Source organism: Crotalus tigris, unplaced genomic scaffold (assembly GCF_016545835.1).
Source record: "Crotalus tigris isolate CLP2741 ecotype Arizona unplaced genomic scaffold, ASM1654583v1 scf7180000017546.9332058, whole genome shotgun sequence".
Lineage (NCBI taxonomy): Eukaryota > Metazoa > Chordata > Lepidosauria > Squamata > Viperidae > Crotalus > Crotalus tigris.
The window spans coordinates 8,273,941-8,301,868 of NW_024096465.1; the positions used below are offsets into that span (position 1 = coordinate 8,273,941).

At 35.4% G+C, this 27,928-nt stretch overlaps 1 protein-coding gene across 21 annotated transcripts in view; it reads right to left on the reverse strand.

Annotated features, from left to right (window-relative positions):
* The window catches only part of USH2A (usherin), a 466,524-nt gene that overhangs the window by 86,185 nt on the left and 352,411 nt on the right, over positions 1-27,928 (reverse strand). For 20 of the 21 annotated variants that reach the window (XM_039336192.1, XM_039336254.1, XM_039336301.1 and 17 more), the window contains 6 exons: positions 15,147-15,370; positions 13,631-13,841; positions 12,405-12,602; positions 10,913-11,067; positions 9,305-9,503; positions 265-372 (listed from right to left, as the gene is read on the reverse strand). In XM_039336192.1, the coding sequence (XP_039192126.1) occupies positions 265-372; positions 9,305-9,503; positions 10,913-11,067; positions 12,405-12,602; positions 13,631-13,841; positions 15,147-15,370 (1,095 nt within the window). Of the gene's footprint in view, positions 1-264; positions 373-9,304; positions 9,504-10,912; positions 11,068-12,404; positions 12,603-13,630; positions 13,842-15,146; positions 15,371-27,928 lie in introns of those variants that run through there. The other variant, XM_039336354.1, reaches the window with a different exon arrangement.

A 27,928-nucleotide genomic window follows, 5' to 3' on the forward strand; every position in this document is an offset into this window, starting at 1 on the left:
TGTCCAACTTCCAAATGTCTCTAGGTGGCTTATGACTAAGAATGTTAGGCAGATGTTCTCTAAACTTTTCTTTATTTACCTTGGACTGCCATTCCATCCTTTCTTCAATTTTTCTGCTTAGCTCCATCTGAAGATAATTCCTCTTTGGCTGAACAAACAAGGAGTTGAGGAGTTGTTTTTGTTTGAAAATCAGTGCCTAGATATAGTGCGCTGAGTATAGTTCTCATATATAAGTGGTTTAAAGTTTAATAAATTAGTTTTTACCTTGAGGAGCAGCTTGCAATGTTCTACCTGCAGTTGTCTGACTGGTAGTGCATCCAGCAAATGTACAGGCTGTGAGTGTGAAATCGTAGTTTTCATAAGGCTGAAGATCTAAATAAATATAAAAAAGTGAAACCTTCAGATATGCTTTAAGTTAGAGTTCTATGAGAGAGATAATAGAACACACTTAACCCAATACATTTACATTCATGGATTTTTAAAATTGTATCTGAATGTTTATTCATAAATCTTGGATGTTCAATGGTAAAAGGAAACCAAGCCATCAAAATACATGGTGGCTGGATACTACCAGCCAGAGTATAGAAAAACTCAACGAAACAGCAAGATTGGAATTTATTGAGAAACCTGGTCCACAGAATTGTCAGAAGTCGGACTCGATTAAGCAGAGAAGCTCATCATCATCTGGACATTTAACACAAACTATATAAACATAATCACTAACTTGGGTATCAGGGATCATAGAGAAGGCTGAAAATGAACAAAGTAATCAAAATATTCTTTTTCTTCAATAAGAAATCAGATGTGGCAACCTGTTTCCTGTTGAAAGCCACCTTCCCTTCAAAGTAATTTGTTAGAAACCACATGGGAGAAGCAAATAGTGGCTGAAATTAGAGAGAAACATGAATAAGATTTCTTCTATTTTCTCAGAGAATTGCATTACAGGGCAGGAGCAGATAATCACTGAATGATTCTGTTTCTTAGGAGAGAAGGGTTGGAAATTAGTTCAAGGGCTACAACAGATTCGTGGTGCTAAATTCTGGCCAACCCAGAGAGCTAAATCTTCATATATCATAAAGTGATATAACTTCACCTTTTTTTAAAAGCATACATGAATTTCCAAAAGTGATAATAAGTATTTCAGCCAATTGCCTCTAAGAAACCACAAGCAGAGCCTAAAGTCAAAAGAATTTCCAGTGCTGATTTTTTTCTAAAAATACACCACTCCTCTTGTTTCTCATGTTTCATTCAGTGGCAGCCAAGTATCTGTTATTTTTCCTTGTCCTTTTTAAATTCAAACAAAAGTTGCCACTACTTTTAACTATTTACCAATTCCATAAAATAGGTATGTTTAGCTTTTGTATGTAGACTTGCATGTCTCCAGTTTTAGGGAATGGATCTAGCAGATTTTTTAAAGTGGAACTATTTATTTTTATAGTCATTAAATGTCTGATAGCATTTTCCCAAATGCATTCTCTTTTTCCATTCAGTACCAGTTTTAGAAGTTTTCTCCTACTTCTATAACTCTAATTCACATTTATCTCCTTTTGTTCCTTGTGAACATGCCTCAGAATTTCTCTACCATAAAACACTGCAAGATTCAACATAACCTTTGAAAATTGATTTATAAATATGTAGATATCTATTCTTTCTTATGCATATGTTTCAAAAAGCAGTATCAAGAAAGGAAAGCTTCTTGATTTTCTTTATTATAAGCTGCAAAACTGCTGTTAGACTTCTGCTCTCATTTTATTCTTTCTTAATCTTCCTTGTTTTTGTCATTGAGGGATCCAGCTCTTTCTTATCTTTGCATTGCAACTACTTTAACAATGCAATTCTATGATGAGAAGAGAAAGAGAAGAAAAAAAAAATCCATAGGGAATAGCACTTTGTCTAAAACTGGTTAGATGGCAACCTCATTTCGCTATTGAACAGATTACTCTAGCAATAGGTAACTTCAATTTCTCTTAAAGTGAATCATTTAATTCACTACTAAAAAGAAACATTTATTATGAAGCAAGATTAATTTACAGCAGTATACCATAGAGAGAGAGAAAAAAAAATAAAAGGCAGACAAAGAAGTTTATATTGCACTAAATGCATTAAGGATAAGCATACTGTTTTTGCTGTTTATTCATCTGATATTAAAACATAGTGATAACAAGGGAGTCTGGATCACAATTTTGTTCATTTCTGTTTACAAGCCTCAGCATAAGGTTTATAATAATTCTCACATTAAAATTTTGGACATGAGAACTTGAGAAATTTCATTAGAGTTTTCTAAAAATTGTTTCATTAGCCTCCTTTAAATTGTAGAGATAAATTAGCCTGGAAGAAGCTTTAAAATCTTTTTAATTCTGCATTCTTGCTGAAAATACTCAACATCTAAGAAAAGTTCTATTTATGCACTTGTGTTTTAAGCATTCTTTTTCCTATGAAATTATTAGCCACTGCATTTAACAACATTAACAAAGAACTCTTCTTTTTAAGGAAACCTGGAACACCGATTTAATTCAGCATGCTATCTCTAACAGATTTGTATAGTACTCTCCTCTTGTGTAGAGCTTTTCCTTACACAATAAGTATATAAGGAATTTCTATAAAGAAAGAAAATCACCCGCCTCAATCAATTTCATGCTAACCTGTGTACTGTCTTAGAGATTAGAGAACATTGTAATTGATATAACTATATTCCATAACTGAGAAGGTTCCTATTCTATAAAACCAATACTGAGTTTTAATACAGGTGATGGTGATGATTATGATGAAGATGAATGCAAAATATCTCATACACATTATGCAGTAAACCTTAAGAACATTCAGATAAGCTTAGGCAATATTATTCCAGTCAGAGAACGAATCAGAGGAATAGTGGCTTACTTAAGATCACTTCACCATAGAACTGATAACATTTGAAGTGGGGATTATTTTGCTTATTAAAAATAACTTAGAAGTTAGGCTCTGTTCCAGCATAAAGTTTGCCTCCTTCGAATTTTTTTATGGAATTAATTCTGTGGAAGCTCGAATTAATGCATTCTGATAGAAATACAGTATCTTGTCTCGTCTCCAGTCTTTTTTCAAATGACAATGAATGTCCCAATTTCCTCTATAATTGTCATTTCATAAGCCTCTTGAATTTTTAGAGAAGCTTTGGTATACGTTTTGTAGTAATAAAAATAAATGAGTAATATTTCTTTGGAGAAATTATGGGGAAAACAGAATGAATGGTCAGGACATAGTCTATCTTTGAAAATTATTTTCTTTGGTAATTGTCAGACAAAATATTACATTAACTGTGGCTAATTCTTGTAAAATCAATCTCTGCCTTAATGTTGCAGAATGAAGAATATGAGTTGACTAACCCTTAAACTCAGGTTAAACTCAGGTTCTTAAGTCCCCATGCTGTTTCTCATGTGGTATGGCCATGAGGAAAAGATCAGAAACCTTTGTTTCTATTTTTAATTAATGGTAATTTATCAGTTGCCTGAAGTCTACATTCGTATTCTTGTTAATTATGATTTGCTGAAACTAACTAGCGTCATAAATTTCTATAGTCCAGAATTGGCTTTTTTCTGGAGAAGAAAAATAACAGTTTGGCCCCATTTGATGTCACAAAAATAACAGAATGACAGAAGGGTCCTTGGAGGTCTTCTAGTCCAACCTCCTGCTCAAGCAGGAAACCCTATACCATTTCAGATAAATGGTTGTCCAGTCTCTTTTTAAAAATCTCCAATGTTGGAAGACCCACAACTTCTGGAGACAAGTCATTCCACTGATTAATTGTTCTAACTGTCAGGAAATTTCTCCTTAGTTCTAGTTTGGTTCTTTTCTTGATTAGTTTCCATCCATTGCTTCTTGTCCTCCTTCAGGTGCTCTGGAGAATAGCTTGACTACCTCTTGTTCGTGACAACCCCTGAAATATTGGAACACTGCTATCATGTCACCCCTAGTCCTTATTTTCATTAAACTAGTCATAACCATTTCCTGCAACCATTCTTCATAGGTTTCAGCATTCAGTCCTCTAAACATTTTTGTTGCTCTTCTCTGCACCCTTTCTAGAGTCTCAAAAAGCAATTAATTTAAAAGATATGGGAGATAGCATATAAGCCAATGCCTTACTGCGGCTAATTCTTGTAAAACCAATCCATGGCTTAATGTTGCAGCCAATGAGGCCTTCCTCTCTTTTTCTCTCCCATCCCTTTAAAATACCAACTCTTGAAATTTCTTTATGAGCGTAGGAATGTTTAGAAACTGGGCTGATAACTCTAGAGGGTATGTTCTGAAAAATAAAAAAATTTAGAAAGCAACTATACTTGCATCCTTCCAGATTGCATGTTTGGCATCTCTCACTCTTTAAAGAAAAAAGATGAACATGCTAGATCTTACAATCTGTGATAAGCTCATTGGTGCAATTTACTGAATAACCAAGATTTTTAATGCAGAGAGTTAGACTTTTTTCTTTTGCAGTTCTTTTTTTAATAAGTATTTTATTAATTTTCTAGTTTTACAATAATAAGTACTTAATAAAAATGTGTTATCTGGGTCCATCAGTAATTCAGTGGTACATATCAACTTCCGCAGTCTAGGTACAATACTACACCATCCAGTGCTTCTTCTCTTCTTCCAGTGTTATACATTTTCCATACTGGGCAAATACAATTTTTAATGGTGTTAATATGTATACAATTGAATATCAGTATCTTTGTTACATTTTTCTAATATTATCAGTAGTCTCAGTTTAAAATATCTTTTCTAACCAAAGCATATCTCAATTGCATTTGCACTTAATATCAATTTGTTCAATTAATATCTTTTTTAAAAAAAAATGTTTTCCCATCAGTGTTCAAAGTGTCTTTATTGCTTATAATTTTCTCAAAATAAATTATATTTGAGCAACCAAAGGCTTCCCTTGTTCAAACCCTCTTAGCATTTTCATATTTCCCTTCTCATGTCAAAATGTAAAATTCTAGTTATAAATCCTATCTTTCTAGTTCTAATAACACTTCTATTTCTAACAATTATCTATTCTCTTAGCCATATTCAAGCATCTCTTTAATAGTATAATATCCCATCTAATGGGTCAGGACCTGTATTTTCTTCAGTCTTACTCTAGCTTTCTTCCTTTGCCAACTAACTTTTCAAGTCAATGCCTTTTAATCATCAAGTAGTTCTTCCTCTATTTTTATGTATATTTAAAGAGGGCCAATCAATTTTCATTTGAGCTCCAAGGTATCCAGCAAGTCCATCCTTAAGCCTCCCCTAAGCAAATATAAGCAAAATTGAAGTTTTTCTGTCCAATGAGAAACATGTCCTTTCTGTCCAGAGAGAAAAAAGCAATTAAAAGTTGTTAATCAGTCAAAGGTTTATAATCCAAAGTATTCCATCATCTCAATCCATAATGCATGTTTCTTCTACAGATACATAGCTTCATTACACAGGTCTAAAAGTCAGTTAGTATTTATATTCATGTTCCAGACTGATCAGTTTCAAACTAGTTTATCATCTCTGCCACACAGATAAGCAACCTAAGAGTTTTTTTTTCCCTTTACCCATCTGCAATGTAGAAGAGTGAAAGTTTCCAAGAACAACAAAAGTCTTATCTGGGTCTGGGCTTCAAGCCAAGTTTCCCTTAAACATAATAAATTGTAGTGCCGTGGTTCACCACTAGATGTCGTTGACGCCGTTTTCTAGCTTTTTAAGTCCAAACTTATATTACAAGCTTTTCAAGTCTCTTTTTTTAAAACAAAAAAATCTCAAAAGCACTTTTAGTCCTCACATGTCAAAGCTATATATAAATATATATGTATTGATTCCAAATTAATCTTGTAATTTTCTATTTTCTCCCAAGCAATTAATTCGCCGCTTTTCTTTTCCTGAGGGAATGGGGCGGAAATTCCCCTTCCCTCTCTCCTCGGAGAGGATTCTTTGCTTTGGGCATTTTTTTTCCAGGAGAAAGTCTTAAAGTCATAAAGAGAGGATAGTGTCTCACCCAGTTCCATTCATGTTGCTCGAAAGTTGCTCCTTAGTGCTTATTTTCTTCAGTTGTCAGCAGCTTCTGACTGGCCACATGGATGTAGCCAGTCTTTTCCCCACTGGTTTGGAGAGCTTCCTCAGATCAAACGGATGGGCCGCTGCCCTCCCCTGATCAACAAGGGTCCCTTCTTTCTTTGTCACCTCTCCGGGGCAACTTTTGAGGATCCCCAAGCAGGGCAAAATCGAATGCAGAAGACGGATCCCTGTCTGGCTGCATCCATATGCCACAACATCAAACTGGAAGTGTTCTTTTGCAGTTCTATAACTGCTGTATCTATTTTGCAAATATCTTTAATACAGGTACTTATCTACCAAATCTTTTATGAGTTAAAGCCTGCAGTGCTGAAATTAAGTACCTGGTCCACAGAAACATATGCCACAATGACTTAGGATATTATAGGAATTCTTGCTGGTTTTATACCACTTGGAATTTATCTATCCCATGGGAATTAAAGAAAACAATTGTGAAAATCTTCTGGCACAAAATGGGTACAATGTATTTGATTCATATATCAAAAACTATTCAACCAACATTAAAGTCTTAGTAAAAAATATTACCCCTTCATCCATCCCATAAGTTCTAGAAACACTTAAAATCTAAACTTAGACATTGAAAAATAAATTTCTGATTTTGATTTTGATACTGAAATGGGCAATCTCAGTTTTCTTTCAATACTCCTGCCCCCTCCAATATTTCAGTCTCTTCTCATCCTCCTAGCATTGTGTTAGAAATGTTATTTGTAAAGGAATCGTAACACAAAGTGAAACAATGCAATAACTGTCATCCAAATTGTTCTGTTCAGAATACTGGAAGTGTTCACTAATAAATGATATAAAAAGGTCTTTTATTGACAAGCTGCCATTTGCTGTTTGCATTAGAAAACATGAGAAGATGATGGCTGGTGCCCCTTGATCCCAGTGGTATTCAAGTCAGGGTGATAGTGGAAAATGCTTCATTTTACTTAAAGCACTGATAACACCTCTGAATAATTAACTCAGGACTTCCTGTCTTCAATTACTTAATGCTTTTTTTAAACATCTTGAGAGGATTATAAGCAATTTATGGATTTCACATGATGAACACATTCACCACAATTCCCACCAAGCATTTATGGGATCATGTTTCCAAAGCTTTGATGTAATTAAAAATAAGCAGTGAGACAACGGTGCAGTGGCAAGGTGCAAGCTGCCTCATCTGCAATTTGTAAGGCCCTTGGATTCAAAGTCTCAGGGAAAGCTTAATGCTACAGCTTCATTAATGTTCAACTGTTGCTCTGGGAACAGCAGAGGTTTTAGAAGAAGATGAGAAAATCAAAACATAGGCCCATGGGAGCTGGAACGATGGGTAGTTCAAACAGTTGAGCTATGTGAAATAAGTACAGTTGATTTAGTGAACATCATGAATTTACAGAGCAATAATTATTATGTTGCAGGAGCACAATCACTCCTTCAGATGAAAAAGCAAATTTGCCTTGATCAGTGAAAGGGGTGGGGTTCCCTGTACATTAAAGGAATGATGTTTCTTTAACCCAAAGTGTATAAAAGAATAAATATACATTGGAAGCTGCTATGGCATTACAACCCCTCCCCCATTAAATTATAACATTTACTTTGGGGATAAAGGGAAATCCTACTTTTGCACAAAACTGTAGTAAAAGGGAAAATATTTCCTTTTGTTCTTTTGCTTTTAAGCTTCTTAACCAGGCACTGATGCAAATGGGAAATTTTCAGCAGAACTTTTGTTCCATTTTTTCATTTGCAATTGGCTAACATATTTTGTTCTGTACTAAATAATATTGCAAAGCAATAAAGATTAGATAAGATGATAGGATAGGATAGGATGGGATAGGATAGGATAGGATAACTTTTATTGTCATTTCTTAATGTGAGCATACTGGCCCACATTAAAAATGTAATTCTGTTGCCTGCTCTCAAATGAAAGTATATATCTACCCATACACATACATACATACTGTCCAATAATACTTATTGCAAAAGCCATACAAGTATTTTAAAATCTAGGGAGCAAGGCAAAAGTTAACGCAATCCAGGAATTTATGCTATGAGAAGTTATATCTTGGATTATGTCTTTTTCAAGTTTGACAAAAGAATTTTTAAAAATTATCACTGACTTTCTAATGAAAGACACAATAGTTCAAAATAGAGTAGAAAGGACTCCTCAGATCTCGGGAAAATATTGCTTGGACAATCTTATTACTATTCTCTCCAATGTATTTTATGGAATCTGGTCCTTATCAGGAAGGAATAGGATCCTTGGGTATAATCCCAAAACCTCTGCAGCACCACTTGAACAGCATCAGCACTGACAAAATCATCCAGTCAATTGCAAAAGGCAACTTTACTTGGAGCAATTTACATCCTGTGATGATAGTTTTTAGACCATCACGTGTCAACATCTGCCTATCCCAGGTCTTTGGGAAGAATAGGTGGATAAAAATGCCAGATCCTGTCTATACATCTGGCTGATTGGGCAACCAACTGTATACTCCTATAAAGGTGATTGTCAAGTTCTTGAAATCAAATATTGGCAATGGAAATTAATCATTGTTATTCATTATTATTATTATCATACTAGGATAAGGAAAGTTTTATTAATTAAGGGTTAATGAACATTTGTAGATATATTCAAAAATTGCTACTCTCTACCTGTGTTCTGAAATTGTAATCCAATTGATATATTCACTTAAAGCAGACATGTCAAACACAAGGCCCGGGGGGCGGATGCAGCCCGCGAAGTGGTTTCATGTGGCCCACGAAGCCATCCTAGAAACAGTGAGGGAACGGCTCCCGCTGCCTTGGCCCTGACCCAGGCCAGCCGGGAGCCAATGTACAATTTTGTGGTAGCCATCTTGGCACTTGCCCCAGTGGACCATGCCTTGGCACTTGCCCTGGTCCCACCCCCTTCTGCCAGAGACCCTCAGATCTGTCCCACTCCTGCCCAAGCCCCCTTAGGCACTCTTGATGCAAATGATGTAAAACTGGCCATGCCCACCCAGTAGGCCACACCCACTCCATCCACACTCACCCAGTAGGCTGCACCCACTCTGGCCACCCTCCCCCCAGGGCAACCGCAATGCTGATGCAGCCCTCAGTGAAATTGAGTTTGACACCCCTGACTTAAAGGTTTTGTTTACTGTAAGGATTGCAGTCTTCAAAAAACAAAACAAAACAAAACAAAACACAGGCTAAATAAGAAGACCAGTTAAATAAAACAGTGATATCATTTGTTTGAAGAATTTTCTATTCTTACCTGTGACTGTGTGCTTCATCTGGTCTGCAGGGCCAGTATATATAAGTCCCTTTCCAATTTGATGGATGTGGTATTCTCTGATTAAACCATTTGGCTTCTTTGGTGCCACCCAACTCAAATGCAAGGCTGTTGCACTTAGAGGTATAATTGTTGGTGGCAGAACATTCTCTGGAATCCCTTGGACAATGACTGCAATTACCTGAATGCACAAGAATTAGCAATTTATTGTAATAGTACACAAGATACCTTGATCAATGACAATGTCATTTCTAGTTTAAAATATTGTGGTTTGCTCTGGCATATCATTACGATAGCTCTCTGTAGAACAAGTTATTTTTCTTCTCTTAGTTAATTTTTTTCCCTCAGAGTGAAATCTGACCTTGAATCTAGGTGTACAATTTATCACAATAGATCCATTGTATTTTGCTAGGTGAAAGGAATTTTTGGATGGCAGGCTGTCTTACCAGAGCATGCTGCTAATTCCTTTCTATATGTTTGATGTCATGTGACTTGAATCATGAACCACAAGCAACTATTGGCATAAACTCTGAAGTCCTGCTATCCTTAATATTGTCTACGGATGCCAACAGAAAGAATTTCTTACTCATCTTGCCGAGCTAAGGATAGTTTCCTGGTGGACAGAGAGCAGCTGGTTCATCAGTTGTTGCATTAGAAAAGATACAGGTGATCAGAACAAATATCAGTCTGACAACTCTTTTTAATTACCAAGCCAGGTAGTGCCCTATTCTTTGATGTTCACTTAAAATATTTCATCAACCGGAGCTAAATGAACGTCATGCCACTTTAAAGAATTGAGATAAAAAATGACTGGATGGTAGGAATAGAGTGACACTTGATTTCTAAAACAATCTGTTGACTTAACTGTCCATGAAAGTATTACAAACTCTGTTTCCTGCATCTTTTCCAAAAATTGCTTCTATTAGGACGAGTGAATACTCCAATCCACACCATTTCAATATTTTATATTAATTCAATATTGATATGCCCTCCACAATAGAGAAGGCATATTTCTTCAGCACCCCAGAATGGTAGTATTCAGCGACTCTGCTAAACAAACACTAGTAAAGGCATCAGGTATCCATGCAGGAGTTCTGTTCAGCAACTGTCAAACTCTGATTGACTGAGCTTTCCCTGGAGTAATAGGTTACTTCTATAATAATCTATTAGCTTCTAATAATACTAAGCCAAACACTTGTTCATTCTTGACTTTGCCATATTTTTCAGGAATAACCACAAAGATGGTCAATGTTTTAATGTTTGCCTACTTCATAGGGAAGGATGCAATTGTCTATATATTTATAACTACTGGAATGGTCTCTGATCCTATTCAGCAGTCTTTCAGCTGAGTACCCAAGTGTATACAGGAATTTACATGCTATTTGGCCAAACTGGTTGACTTCTCCCATTTCTTGTGCTGGGCTGTAGCACAAGGGGGCTGGTAAAGTTCCTCTGGAAATATCAAAATATGTAGCCAAAAGATGAATGTTTCCATATTTTCAGTTCTCTCCTGAAGGCTGCTACAACATGATGATGAAGAAGAAGATATGCTACCATAGCTGTCACCAACTTACTAAAAGATTTACTTACCATGCTACTGTCTGAGCATCCAGCCACAGTGCAAGCACGTAATAGATATGAGTATTCCTGATATGGTTGAATATCACTGGTGTCCATGAAGCTCAGTTCCTTTCCTCTGAAATGTTCAACTCCATTTCGGAGAATAATATAGTAAATGATGATACCTTATTAATAAAGAAGGTCATTAAAACCAAACAGTTGTTTGAATTAAATGTATGCCAAATGATATATATATATTTACTAAAATGATATATATATATTTACTAAAATTCTAGAATATTACAACAATTCTGTAACTGTAACCTGATATCAAGAATAAATAATACACTGCTTTGTTTGGATATATCATTAAAATTCCCTGAATGAATTTTAGGTCTGTGCGTTCCGGTTACACTATTCCATCTTCTCCTCTCTCAAATTAAGCTTGACTCCCAGTTACTTTGTCTTCTTCTGGGATGCTTGGACCTTTCCTTTCAATTTTTAATTAATTAATTTTTAAAGTTATATCTTAATATAGAACGATAGTGGTCAGAATCAGTGATTTTTATTGAAAAAAACCCAAGTTTCAACAATGCCTTATAAAGCTCATAGATTTTTGTTAACCACAGTATAGTATAGGAAGATGGCCTTCAACTCCACTTCAATAAAAACAGAAAGCATTAACTTTAAATTCTTCCTTCTCTTCCAGAGAAAAGAAAGAGACAGAGCACAACAGCCTGGGATTTGTTCATACAACATTCACCATAATGTAACTTTACATTCAAATGAGACATTGTAAAAGTTGCAGGTTGGGGAATGTCGTGAACAACATGCCAATATAAGGCAGAAAAAAAATAGAACTACATTTTATCAAATATATTGCACTTTTTTTTCTGGTGTAGATGAAGATCTGGAACTGATTCCAGTAATTAAAGTGGGTTATTCTTCACCAGTATGAATGAATAAACAAAACCGCATACACTCACATTTCAAAAGTTTAGAATAATTTAGAAAGGTGTTTTGGAGCATACGGAGGAGGGAGAATATAGCACTTGTCAATAGAATTTGAAAGGAACTGTGTCTTTTCTGGGAAATACATGGCTACCCCCAAAAAAGGAACAGCTGCTTTAAAGGTTAATGGACAGATGCGATGTTCACACTCCTATGCATCCAAACACCTTTTGAATTTGAAGCCAATGTATATATACATATACAGTATATATTACACACATACATTCTATATATAGATTATGTCTATATAGACCTATACACAATGCAAAAGCATACACATGTGTGCAACGGCATGTTTTATATGCACATATTTATGTTTGTGTGATATATATGATATATATATATATATATTTATTTATCTACACATACACATTCTTTTCTGATGATACATAAAATATTAGGGCTGTGCACCTAAGCACAATATTATTTTACTGTAAATGTATTTGTTCCCAAAACACCTTGTACTGGGTAAATGCTAAATCAGACTTTGTAGTTTGCCAAAATACTGTACCATTTGGTTGACAAGGTTCCTTCCATGTTAGAAATATTATGTCTTCATGATTATCCACTTTTGTCCAATGAGGTGGACTTACACATTCAGGGATATCTTGTTTAGTGGTTGCACTATTCATTTCACTAAAATCTTTCCCATGTTTGTTCCACGCAGCTAGCCTATATTCATATGTAACATGAGGTTCTAGATTCTTATCTACAAGGAAAATGTTTAACAAGAGATTACTGTCAACCTATATGCTAAATATACTGGACTTCTATTTAGTTATATCTTATTCAATCTGGTTAAATTTCAGATTTGTGAACCCATCTCCTTATTCCAAAAACTTTGCACTTTAGAAGAACGGTGCATAAATCAAAATTTCATTACACATACATGGAATAAATGAAATTGATTTTTCTCTCTCTTTCTTGTAAAATAGTTGAAAGTGAAATTATTTAGTGAAACTTATGCTTTTAGTGGATGACTTTGAGGTGAAAGTCCAGAGCATGAAATAGGGAAATGAGAAGAAGCTGCCAATGCAACAGTGTTGTTTTGCCATGTTTTGAAGTAATCGAAGCAATAATCATGACAATTTAAATATATTAACTTCAACTTCTAAAATATCTAATCTCACAAAAGAATGTGAGATTTGGATAAATTCATCTCAAAGCACATAGTTATGGGATGAATTTGCAGTCATAAAATGTGTCAGTGACCACTAGCTCTGATAGATTTCAAGGGGGGGGGGTAATAACATTATGGAAACATCATGGAAACAAAGATTATACATATGTTTTCAGAATGTGTGTTTAGAAAAAGAAATAGCTGCTTTAATGGTTCAAAAAGATATATATGCACTCCTGTGCATTGCAAACCATCTCTTTTAAACAGTTTATATAATTTTAGTAATCACTTGTAGTAAGTATGGTGGGTGTAGGTGAGCTCCTGGTTCAGAAGACTGCTTATTATGGAGACAGGAGAGATGGCTTTTTGGTGATCCCTTTGCCAAGCACAAAGCTGGTTTTGTGAACTCTTAGTTTGATTCAGTTGGGCTCCTACATTTACAATATATATTTATAACAAATCATAATCAGCATTGTATTGATATCTATCAGTCTGCTGATAAAAATATTTTATTCATTTCAAAACAATTTCCAAAGAGGCCACAGGATACTTTACTAAATTGATCACAGAATTTACAACTTTTACAGTAGTTAATGAGTCGTCACATATTATTTTACCTTCGAACGAATATTGAGTTGGGCCTCCTGTATAAATCTTCTCCTCAAAAAATGGGCATATGCTTTTATTTTCTTTATTTTTTGTATAACTACGGGAACTCTTTATCCAAGCACATAAACAAGTATGCTCATCAAAGTTACACTGTCCACAGTATGTCACTGCTTCAGTAGATATAGAACACAGTGGGATGCATTTCGATTCTTCTTTTATCTATAACAATAGTTCCCAAACCTTTGAAAACCTTCAAAAACAACTTAAATAGACATGTACAGACAATTTTCTGATACACATTTACAACTTCTTATAATGGTAGCTTTCATGAAATACCAATATCCCATCTTATTATATTTTGCTTACATCATTTTTTTAGTTTACTAACATTTTTTTAAAAGACTCACATTTTCAATCTTTTTATGTTTTAATTAATATTTACCATTTTTGAGACAGGAAGCAAAGAGAAAATCTCCCAAATGCTATAATTCAGTAGGTGTCTACTTACAGATTGTCATTTTTATGAATCACTTCCCAGTTTTGGAATCCCTTCCCTAGAAAGTTCTGCCAGGTATCCATCTTACTGTATCAAACTTTCATCCCCAGTAGGGTTATTGGATCTTATAGAAACCATCTGAAACCTTCTAACTTCATTACACTTTACTGACTTACTGATTTTTAATATGTATTTCATAGCTTAATGGGTAAAGACACTGAGCTTATCAGTTGGAAAGCTGACAGCCTGGGTTCAGGACTCGAGTGCTGCATGACAGGGTGAGCTCCCATTATTCGCCCCAGGTTCTGTCTTCCTTGAAAGCAAACAAATGCAAGTAGATAAATAGGTACCACTTTGGTGGGAAGATAACAGCGTTCCATACACTTCAGCATATAATCATGCTGGCCACATGACCATTGAAATGTCTCCAGACAATGCTATCTCCCCTTGGCTAGGAAATGGAGATGAGCAGCACCCCCTAGAGTTGGAAATGACTTTACAGATGTTTTATTTTAATAATTATTTTTGTTTTAGCATGTGATAGTTTGGACTGTTTAAAATTTCTTCGTACTTGTGCTCATATGGCCGTAGTGTTAAAATGACAAATTTTGGAGTTCCCACCCCCTCATATATGGATACCGTATATGTTTACTGCCGATGCAAACCCAATGCAAACTTTAAGAATGCCCAAATCACTGGCTATATGAAACAGCCATACATTTGAACATTACTGTATATATACATGCACATTTTCCAGCCAGGCCAGAATGTTAACTTTTAGCCTTCATACTAATCTGAAGTGCTGAACAACACTTTACAAGAAGCAGCTAATCATTATTAATTCCTTTAGAATTCACTGCAATAACATCAATCATGGCAAACTCATTTGGTATTAATATGGATGTAATGTGAAAATGAATAATGCACAGAGGAGTTTTTATATTCCTATTTTACAAAAATAGTTATGAACAATGTATTTCTCTTCCCATTGTCAAATCAGAACCACCAAGAGGTTTTCTATCAATTACCTTCATCATCGTTCCAGATGAAATCCTGTCAGTGCAAACATATTTCAAGGGATTATATCCAAGTCCATTACAACATTCTTCGCTCTCTGGAATAAGTTCAGTCACACAGCATTTTAATAGCACTGAGCTATTCTTTTTAATGTGGGCTTTAGCTTCACCATTGAAAGCTGAGCAGCATACGATACTTGACATATTCAAATATTCATGTCTGCAACAGAACATTCCTAAAACAAGAAAATATTATACATGAAGGCAAGAAGAGGAGAAAGTGAAGGAAATTCCAAGAATGCTATAAAATTCATCATAAAACCACCAGTATGATGCAGCTATTGAAACTGAGGAAAAGCAACTAAAGTTTTAAATGTCTGCCAGGCCTTTGTTTAGTGACTAATTCTGAAAAACTGACACAAGGCAATCTATTTTTTTGTGTAGGTTGCTGAGAGTAACTATTTGCAGTTCATATGTCTCACATTCCATGTTCATTTAATTTTTTTATTTAAAAAGTTAGGTTGCTTATCAAAAAACAAAACAAAACAAAACCAGTTTTGTTGACAAACAAATCAGTGAAAGACAGGTTTTCTAAATCATATAAAATGCAAAATAGATTTGGTTTTTAGGAACGGGCAGATTTTCTTAATATCTATACATTAATACTTCAGAGTTCTAGTCTAATTTGGTTTCTTCTCCAATTCATTTCTCCTCAAGGAAAAAGTGTTAGAATTTTGCTATTTCCTTTTAAAAAATGAGGTATCTCCTCTTTCTCATCTCCAAATGGTCCTTCAACATTGCAAAAGATCCATTGGAGGCAGGGTTCCACCAGTTCAAAAATCTTTCCTCTGCTGAATGGACACTATTATATTCAAGCCACAATAATTTACAATACTGTGATTTATGCATCTTCTTTAAAGTACTACTTTGTTATAGTTGTCAGAGATTGAGAATGGGATCCAAAAATACATAAATGGATATGAAACATAATTTAAATTTGTGTCCCATTCTTAAATTCTTCCTTGTGGAAGCTAACTCCTGTGTTGTAGGAGTAAAATAGACACAAAAGTAAGCCACATTCGCAATCTATATCTATATATTAAGCATTGATCAGAACACTATACAGTGCTGCAAAGTACACAAGTGTTCTATATCTCTCAGAAGGAATATTACGTTTTCTAAAGTGCCCAAGAATATATAGAATAACATGCTTGGATTTAAGGGCAATATATGGACACTTTGTAAACTAAATCTGATTAATGTGTTTGATCTGTAATTAGTCCTTGATATTATTGTGATTCAATATCTACAAAATCTAATTTTAGGAGCGCTATAACTTCCAAGCATGGAGATAGAGAGGCAGTCTGGAAGGAGAATAACTAAGATCAAGCCATCCAATTGGGTAGACCAAAGTTCAGTTCTTCAATCCATATGGAAGTTTTGAAGTTTTGTCTTGAGTATCTCCATTAGCAAACAAAGTAAACATTGGGTAACCATAGATATTCTTTTCAAGCGAAGAGAGCTGTTGCCAATCCCAATAAACCATACTGAGTTAGCCAAATCAACCATTTTACTTGGAATAAGGCAGCTTCTACAGTCTTAAACCTCTGTTTGAAAAGAAGGTCTCATCTGTACCAATATTGTATGCACTTTTTCTTAATAAGAAGAGCTAGTGGCACAAAAAAGCCTCTGATGTATCTGGGTCTTTATTAACATCAGAGGCTCACTGGAATGATGCTACCTGCCAAATTATTGTGGCAATAATTTACAACTGCTTTTAGGTTCCATTCCTAATTATTGCTGCTCCTCCATGTACTTTTTAAAAACATGCATAATAAAATCCATAGGAATTGCTATCACAAAATAAATAATTGTGTAATAGGACCTCTATCATCAAATAGGTTTGATAGTTTAAGGATTACCACACCAGCAAGAATGACAACGAGAGAGGGAAACCTGCCATTTTTTTTAAAAGAAAGAAACATTAAAATTATTCTTCATTGCTTTCTTATTGTGGAAAGTAGGACATTTAATTTTGCTACATATGCTTTTGAAAGGCATCTTCATTCTCTCATAAACCACATTACTTCAATAAAGTTGGCTTCCGCCTATTGATGCAGTGGTCAAACAGGCAGCTGTGCAGGTTGCTTCTTGTTGCCCAAAATAATTCTTCAACATGATGAACCATCCATGCTCCTTTGACATGTTAGGTTGCTAAGCATGCCAGTAATTCTAAAGGAAGAAATCATCTTATACAAATGGGAGTAGGTCCAGATCAAAAATACGAAGTGCAAACAAATTTTTTAAAGATACTGTAAACAAGATCTCTGAATGTAGCTCTTATTTCTCATACAAAGATTCAATCAGGATTTCTTTCAACAAGAGTTTCCTTTAAAAATAATTAGATCTAAAGATCCACCTTAGCTGAGGAGACATTATGTGATATAATAAACCTAATGATCAACAATCAACAAAGCGATTTTATTCATGGGATTAGTTAAATTCAAATGCATGTAAATGATATCATATCATAGTGGAACCAAACTTTTAAAGCAAGACAGTTTAATTTTATATACTATCAGACATTGATTTATTTACAAGAAATCCATATTATTAAACCTGAGGGGTTAATATATGAATGATCCCCATTCATTTTTCTATTCTAATTATACAGCAGTAGGCAAATGTATATAGTATGGAGATTCTCAGTAATTCAGGTCATGATTGTCCTAAAGGTGCTTTTTTCAAAAGGCAACTGGACTTTGTTTTTCCGTGAAGACATCTGAAGAAGCTTCTTGGATGGGAAACAAAATGTCTTCAAGGAAAAACAAAGTCTAATTGTCTTTTGGAAAAAGCACCTTTGGGACAGCAATAGGCAATTTGTTCTCTGAATGTCTTTGATTTCAACTTATTTTATTTCTACTATCAACAAAGGACTATACAAGATTTTTTTTTATTTGTATCCTGCCTTTATTAGTTTTACAAATAACTCAAGGGGGCAAACATACCCAATATATCCTTCTTCACCTATTATACGCACAAAATCAACTCACCTCAGAGGTGAATTGGGCTGAAAGAAGGTGACTGGACTAAGGTAACCCAGCTGGTTTGCATGGCTAAGGCAGGACTAGAACTCACGTTCTCCCAGTTTTAAGTCTGGTGCCTTAACCACTAGACCAAACTGGCTTATGGGGTTAAACACATGATGCTGTGATAACAAAGAATTTTAAATATTAATATTCAGCTGAAAGCAGATTTTTTTGTGACTAATGAATAGGCAACTGGAAAAAACCTATAGATGATGCTTCATGATCACTACGGTGAGACTAATGGAAGATGGAAAAATTCTTAAATACCCTCAATGAAGGAATGGTTGGTAAAGATGACAACATTGGCTTCCTTGATTAGTGAAAAGACAAGAACTACATTTCTTAATGGCTGGAAACTTTTATGGACATTTTGTTGAACACAGAAAAAATGTAGTTGTCATTTATGGGTTTGATGAACAGAAAGAGTGGAATGTGGAAAGAAGGGAGCCATGGTTTAACTATATAGAAAGAGGGCAAAACATAAATATAAATGCATTTATATAAAATAAATATAAATCCCAGAAGGTCAATGAGATAGGTTAGAGTTAGTGGAAGACTATTCTACAACATTTGGCCATAACAGAGAAGAAATTGCACTTTGCCTTGATCTCCTGATTTTATGGTATTATTTTTCCCAGTTTTTTTTTATATATATAAAAGACAGTGTTGGTTTCCACTTGAATGAGGTAGTCCTGGAGATACCTTGGCAGCAAGCTGTATGGAGCTTTATAGATTAAAAGTACCACTGATATTGCATCAGTAAACATATCAGCAGCCAATCCAGAGCCCATAGCACAAGTATAGTGTTTATGTGCCTAGCACTGGTTCACATGATGATAATAATGATAATGATAAATAATAATAATAATAATAATAATAATAATGTTGGAATGGACTTGGAGATCATATAGTCCAACCCCTTGCTCAGGCAGGAAACCCTATACTATTTCAGACAAATGGCTGTCCAGTCTCTTTTTAAAAACAGTTTCTGGAGGCAGGTTGTTTCACTGATTAATTATTCTAACTGTCAGGAAATTTCTCCTTAGTTCTAGGTTGCTTCTCTCCTTGATTAGTTTCCATCCATTGCTTCTTGTCCTGCCTTCAGGTGCTTTGGAGAATAGCTTGACCTCCTTCTTCTTTGTAGCAACCCCTGAGATATTGGAATACTGCTATCATGTCACCCATAGTCCTTCTCTTCATTAAACTAGACATACCCAATTCCAGTAACTGTTCCTTATATGTTTTAGTCCTGAGCATTCTAATAAGTGTGACATTAATAAGTCAGCTATCCTCCCCCAAAATATGTGATTACATCGTACAGTGATTTCTTCTTAAATAACAAGTGAGAGCATTTTGGACAGGCAAAGTAAACTTTGGCTAATGAATTGCTTTTATGCTAGGACAGAAAGAGAAAGCTACATTCTATCACAAAGAATCTCATCTTTGTTTCACTGAATAATATTTTTAGCCAAGATTTCACTCATATAACAAGAAGTGACTCCCTTTCTAGTTTCTTTGGTAAACCATTACTTCTTTAATTATTATCAACCTTGTTCCAGCGTGATAAATTGCTAATTACTTAATACCCTAATCAGCGTTCATTCTTTGCACAGATAAACTGTGACAGCGCCATTAATTTAAATAGTAATTTCACTTAATGGCCAGAACGGCACACCAGATTTTTATGCAGCATTTTCTGAAGACTGCATCCATCACTGCAATATTCTGACATAAAGATGTCTGACGTGCACTAACTCACTTAGGGAGAGCAGATGTTGCTGAGCAGAGTTTGGTAGTAATTCCCATAGTGCATCACTTCAGCATGAATGAACTGCTGCAAATTCAAAAACAGACATCCTTCTGAAACCAAACAGCATAGCCTTTGACCTTACCCTAATTTATCAGACATGGCATTTGATTCTTGACTGTTGACACAGACAGTGTGCTATGGTAGTATAAGGTGGGGGGTGGGGTGAGAAAAGGCCTATCTCTCACTGAGGACTATTTCTCTTCTTAAAGAAAAAACATAGCTTTTTTAAACAATCAGCTACAAAAAACAAATACATTTTTTTTTAGAAGTGCCAGCATAGAGGAGAAAAAAGCCCATGAAACACTTTTCAATTTCAATCCAAAAATTCACCAAAATTTATTAGCATGGCAAAATGATGTGGTCTGAAAATAGTGTTAAGCCTTCAGAAGCCATTCTTAATTGAGTAATTATGTTTTAGGATAATATGTATAGATTACACCATGGAAATATGTATAGATTACACCATATGTGTGGATTACAATAAGCTTTCTGTTTCAGGTAAATATGTGTAGATTGCACCATGTTAATCAGAAGTCTCAGTGCATTCAATTGGAATTATTCCAGTGACATTTTTTTCACAGAACTTCAACCTGTTATTTCATATACCAAACCAAAGAATCAATTTCAATGCATCTGAACTATTTCTTTGGATTTGATTATCACAACTGAACATTAGGAGAATGATAAAGAAAACACAAGTATTGAAAAGGGGATGTGGTTTAGCTTAATTTTAACAGTGTTTAGTGAATTTTAGGTGAACATAAGCAAACACCATTTTTGGTCTTCTAGGAAAGATTTTACTACATACAAATGGCTGAATAACCAATCATGCCTCTGTTTTAGAAGCTTAAGTGAAACAGAACATAAAATACATACACAAGCAGTAAAGGTAAATTTTCTCAAAGACAAAAAGTTCCTATAGAAGTAGATCAGTTGATTATTAATTTATCATTACTACAAGTCTATTTGTTTTACAAATTATATCTCCTATATTAATTGGATTTTTACAGATGTTTCAAGATTTGAAATGTTTCTAAGCATTTGTGTAAACATCCCCAACATTAATCAGGTCAATTGTTCTATTGTGCAGAAGTTTCTCTATTCCACCATGACCTCTTTAATCATTTGTTTTTGTTTGTTTAAATATGATCTATCTATCTATCTATCTATCTATCTATCTATCTATCTATCTATCTATCTATCTATCTATCTATCACTAAATTGTTGTTGCAATTAGTATTAACTGAGCAAAATGATGCATGATAAGGCAACAATTTTTGAACCAAGGTACCTAAATGAGATACTTTATAGAATGCACCCAAAATCCTTGATTCCTGAGAGAATGAAATTTGTGGAAAATGTGTCTGCTTCAGGTTGCTGCTATGGTCACATGATGGTCATTTTGAATTTCCTGACAATCCTACAATCTCTTGTCTCCTCCCCATCATTCATGTGATTCATAGAGCAGCAACAACTTTAAGATATAGGAACAAAGGCCTGGATACTTTTATTGCTGTACATGCCCCTTCTCTGGTGCACAAACATGCACATATATCTATCTTCCATCTTGTTTAGGAATTCAAAGCACATAGATAGTGCTCTATCCACCTATATTTCTCCACAAGAATCCAGGGAGGTAGGTTGGGCTGCAAATAACCAAATAAGCTGCTCCAACTGCAGATGGAGTAGAAGCTGGGCCTCTCTAGTAGCAGTCAAATACATTAGCCACTATATCTTAGTTCTTGCCCACTCTGAAACTCCCTACTCTGAAACTGAGTGTAGAGAGTAGAGTGATTGCTTCTTTAGCCCTCAAGATAAGGTAGATTATTCTGATATAGCCATCAGGAGGCCACATGATCTTATTTTTAAACTGTCTCTGACTGCTTCCTACAACTCACTGGATCCAAAACTCCTCTGAGGTGAGAGTGTATAATGCACAACCAATTGCAATTGCAATGCATTACAATGCATTGTAGTCTCCTGGCTAATGTAATAATGTCATACACTAATAATAATGTGGAAAATAAACAAAATAATAAAATAAAATAAAAAAGTATCATCACCATAATTATGCTGCAAGGAAAGAGAGGACAGACATCATAGTCAAGAGATGACAGCAAACATCATCAGGATGCAGCAAAAGGAGGAAAAATGAAGAATTGGAGGATGAAAGGGCTGTATATCTCCAGAATCACAAGGAAAGATGCAGAATAAGGAGCAGGCCCCAAGGCGCCCTCCTGGAAGTGGACACCAATTTTGGAGTGCCACAATTCATTGTGCAGCCATGAGTGCCCTGCTCTCTCACCCAGTAGGGACTGGGTAGAATGTGATGGTGGGCACATAGGTGGGGGGAGTTGCTGCAGCATTCCTTTTCATGCACATGACCATGGGGCTCTTACAGTGGCCATGACTTTGAAACCCAGTTGTAAGTAGCTTTGGGGGGCTCTGTTATAACTTCAAACAGTCACTAAGCAATTGATTTTAAGTCAAGGACTACCTATAGATTGAATTCAATGCTAATAAAATATTTCTGTCTAACATTAAAATGAACTATACTACTTATTTCAAACAACTTTAAAAAGGTATGTTGGATCCAACATCAGATCGATATTGGAAAAAATAGCAATGATATTTAAAAGGCCATGCAAAGGACTGAGTTAATTGTATTTTATAGTTTTATAGCATCAAAATTACACATTGTACCCAAATCTTTCACAGGTTTTCACACTGAAAAATGACAGAGATACTTCCAGGAGTTCTTGTACACTTAAAACAAGTTTTTGAAAAGCTGTATAATCTACATACATAGAAAAATTGAATTCTTTAGAAAAATATGTCAGATAATAGGATCATCTTCCTTCTTTATATTATTTATGTAGAGGAAAAAAAGCTATTATAGTCTTGCACCCTATGTAATTTGCAATATTTCCTACAAGTACCTCTTCTGAAGGTGATCTCTCCTACTCCTCTAAAAGATGACAATAACATTAAGCTAAAATAAAACTATGAGTAAAAATTAAATCATCAGTTAAAAAGAAGGGGTGAATGTAACCAAATGCTGAGTAGTAGCGACCAGCCTCCATCAGCCTGATCTGATAAATGTTAGCCATGCAGACATGAAAGTGGGACATCTCATTACTAATTACCTATGGAGGCAAAGGTCTTCACATTTTAAAAAAATGATCACAGCATGCTGATGAGGGAGAGAATCAATTGCAACTTTGCATATGTAGCAGGAATCAGTGGATGGTTTGAAACTATCACAGGTTGTTTCAAAAACAGAAAGTGCTATGCTTGGGCAGAACAACTTTGATCTTTACTTTTTTATACAGAACAATGGAAGGTGATTATTGAAGCAACAATGCTATGTGTTATCTTGAGGAATTTACAATTTTACCACCACTACCACAACAACAAAGAACATCCATAGGGGGAAGAAAGAGAAGAGAAAAGAAGAAGAAAAGTCTATGTTTACTTCATTAATCTGCATTTAGGGTTACTGCAGATCAATGCAATTTTCATTGGCATATATCTAAATAGTCATATTTTTAAATAAATAATGTAATCAAGACAGTAATGACCTTTGAGGTGTCACTAATGACAACCTCCAACCAAAATGGCAAATGGTGTGGGATGCTGCAGTTCAGTGACATCAGGGAAATTAAAACATTTGCTGCCCAATCATATCCAGGCCTAATGAGCTGTGAGGCCTACAGAGTTCAATGGGGCTTAATCCTAGTGAGCATGCATAAATTACAGCCTTATTGTTTTTAATTGGCTACTTCAGGCAGGATATACATAATAATGTAATATTGTTACATTCTATATATAATATATATAAAAGCTGGAAAAAATAAAAAGCAAAACTTTAAAATCCATGCTTGTGCAGAACCTATGCATTTAATCTATGTAAACATGCAATGAAATGAAGAACACGTCTTTGATCCCAAGGTACCTGTATTACACTCCCACACAACTCATTCTGCCCAGAGAGAGCAGTAAAAACATAAACGCTACCCCAGCAGTTCTTTTCCAAGAGCATCTGTTAATTCACTCCATTTATAAAATACATATTGACAAAGACAACTGTACTGGGACCAGGGAGATTTCATTTGGTGTGAGAAAGTCAATTCAATGTGATTTTGTTAAAGGGCTCCTGCAGGCAAATAAAAAGAGTTTAAGTAATAAAGTACATAAAGAGATGTTTTATGAAGCAATGCTTTCCAGTGGCAGCCATTCATTGTGCTGCTTTAAAGGGGGATATGGTTCAGAAAAAAACATAAGATAATGTTTTCTGTGTTCTTCTGAGCTGAAACACTGAATGTTTCACGGAGGCTCAATGACAGAAGACCAGCCTAAGTTAGGAGCGAAGAGAAAGGTGAAATATTTTTCTTCTACTATCATTAATTTATTTAAAAGCTTATTTTTATATACATATATTGTATACCCACCAAACTTTATCCTTTTAGGGTAAGTAGTATTATGCAAAGCTCAAAACAAGAATAAGCAAAAGTAATTAAAGAAAGATGAAAGAAAGAAAGAAAGAAAGAAAGAAAGAAAGAAAGAAAGAAAGAAAGAAAGAAAGAAAGAAAAAGGAAGGAAGGAAGGAAGGAAGGAAGGAAGGAAGGAAGGAAGGAAGGAAGGAAGGAACTCCATAATTTTCTATCCCTGTAAAGCATCTTTGCTTCCATCACTTCCATATTCACCTTTATTCAGGCCTTTGGTTCGTTACACTTTTCACTTCTCTCTTTTTGAATGCCACCAAATTCATCACATTCTAACTTATTCAGTCTTCCCCTTTCACCCTTTCTTCATGTGTTTGTTTTGCTGTCAGAGCCTTTAAAAGTTTGTATCCACTATTTATTGAACTGTCTTGGAATTCAGATGATGGCATATATCAAATTTGAGGAAGATTATATGAAAGTGCATCTAAACCTCTATGTGAAGCTGTTGGGACCTGGTGGTGTTGGTAAAAATATGGGGGGATGCAGGCAATACAGATAGCTCACAAAAACTTATTCTTTTCCATAAAACGTGTTAATCTGTAAAGGTACAGTCAGGCTCCTCCTCATTTTTGGTTATTGTAGGTAGACTAACAAAGCTGTTCTCCTACAGTGTCATTTTACACCAAAGTACATGGAATTAATGATGTAACATAAAAATTGCAGTTTAAAAACATCAAAAGCTTAGTAGGATAGATAAAAGAGGGAGGTGGGATATGGACAATGCACTACATGATGGAACTTAGAGCAAAAGTATTTGGATATATTGCATTGAATTAGATATGCTGCTGACATAAGACTGTATTATGACACCTTCTTGTATTAACTCCTCTGTTCTGTTCTCTTCTGGAAAACTGTAATAATTTTTAAAAATATTGCTGTTGTGCATATATTCAAGGTTATGCATATCCTAGTCTATATATGTCCTGGTTGTCCTTCAGTTATTGCCACTTAAAATATTTTTCTGCACTACTTGTGTTTAAATCTCTCTACATTTATTAATAAGACTGGAGATTCAGCTGGAGAACTACTAAAAAAGCTGTCAATCTTTGATGACCATACACAATCTCACATGGAAAAAAACCCATCTTCCATGTTTTGATACAACACTCATGGAAGAACATTGTTTGCATTCGTCACAATGCAGCAGGCAGAGAAATTATGATGCTTGAATGCTAATACTATTAATTTTATCACATTCACCCCAACCCATCTCTGCTTGAGGATTCATAAGTATATTTTATGCTCTCCATATACTGATAACATTACTATGCTTTGCCTGACTTGCAAGATGCAAATACATGTCTTATATCATTTCAAACTGGCCAAATAACATTTTGAAAACATGCATGCAGAGTGACATGCATAAATCTTTATAAAATAAAACGAACAATAAAAATGATAAGCACACTCAGAAGGAGTTAAAGAGATATAATCTGTTGAGATACTTCACCACTTTTCTGCATTTTCCTCAATCTAATTTTGAAGGCCTTCAAGTTACACCACTTGGAAATAATACAGATTCCTTTGTATTGTTTTATAAAAGGACCATTAGACACAAGACACAAAGAATTAGTAACCTTCTCATTAACCTCTCAAAATGGAATACATTCCAAGCCAAACTCTGAATACAACAAGAGTCTTCCTAGTTAATTGTTATCCTTATCAAAAAATGACCCACATTAACATTTTCCTTCTCAGTGTCTCTTTTTCTTTGTGTGTGTTTGTATAAATTCACACAGAAAGTGACCAGTACTGTTTTTGTTGGCCATATATGGAAGACGAAGAAGAAAATAAAAAAGAGTTTCTTTCCAGGAAACAAAAGTAATAAAAACACACAATAACCATTGCCTTGTATTGACAACTGCTTGCTCCATTTGTTGTTGTTGCTCTTAAAGACAATATGCTTGTGTCACTGAACTTTAGTTGCCTTTGTAAACAGCATTATGTTTTTTAACAGAAATCACTGGAGAGGTCTAGAAGTCTAGAGAAATAACCATCTTCTTTTAGAACAGAGATTAATGAGACTGGTCAAAGCCTCTCCTCTAGTTCCTTGGGATATCATTTTTTTGGATGACATCATGGGAGACATTCTAATATTGTGATATATGAATGACTTCTGAAGGCATTGAATTTAGAATATGCTGCATAGCTTGGCACAAATTCAAAGTCCTTCTGAGCACACACAATGTGTGCCAAACCATGGGTAATGCAGTCAATTTAGCTCCTGACCTCACAATTGCCTACAAAAAGATATATGCATTAAATATCCAGGAAAAAGCTTTCCTTGGGCCACCAGAGTTATTCTATATAAACATGTAGCTTATAGCTAACTTGTAAAAAAAATTAATTAAAAGATGCTCAAAGCAAGCTTAAATTTGCATTGATAAATATCCCAGCATTTTAGGCAACACGATATTAGTAAGGGCCAAAAGGCTGTGGATAGTTTCCTTGGCTCCATACATCCCTGACTTTAATTAAAAAATAATTAACCTTTTAAAGGGCACTTTGATTTTGATGAATATCTTTGGATCCAAATAGGCTCTCACCGGCATTTAAGGGAATTAAAAACAATAGCCAGTGTTTTCTTTGGAACTACTGTATGTGCATCTGCCTCTCAACACAGCCAAGATAAACTGGGATGGCAACAAGTATCCTGAGGAGCAAGAATCAAGGGTGGAACAATTTCCCCCCAGTTTGCCTTCTGGCAAATAGGTGACCTGCGACTGGCAATGGGCCTCCTGGCAGGCATATTATGACTAGGCAAACCATTCTCCCATACAGCTATTTTTGTTTGGACACCCAGAATGTGCTTTTTAAAAATGAATTGGCCCCCTTAGCCCCCAAGGATTTTTGACTTGTCATCTGAACAGTCACAATGCATTTTTAATTAGAAATAACACAATAGCAGAATAACAAAGTTGGAAGGTATCTTGGAGGTCTTCTAGTCCATCCTCCTGCTCAAGCAGCAGAACCTATACCAGTGGTGGTGAACCTATGGCATGTATGCCAGAGGCAGCACTCAGAGCTCTCTCTGTGAGCACGTGCACCATACCCTGGAGATGACAACCATCCCTCTTCAACCAGCTGCCTGCTAACTCGCCGAGGTCCCACATAGCTGGATGCATCCCAGCATGGCTGGTTTCCCTTCCCCTGTCCTATTCCTCCTGGCCTCTCATGCTCTTCTTTTCCTGGGCATGACCCACTGAATCGCCTCCTCAGCTGTCAGCCCACGTCCAGCTCAGAGGCAGCTTCTCTGAACTGCTGGTGGCAAGCTGCGGAACCCCAGAGTGCACCAGTCGAGGAGATGGCAGGCTGTGGCTGCTGACAGACACTGTCAGCTCCCATGCACTTGCTGGCCTCTGTGTGCAGGGGCTGATGGTGTCAGGCAGC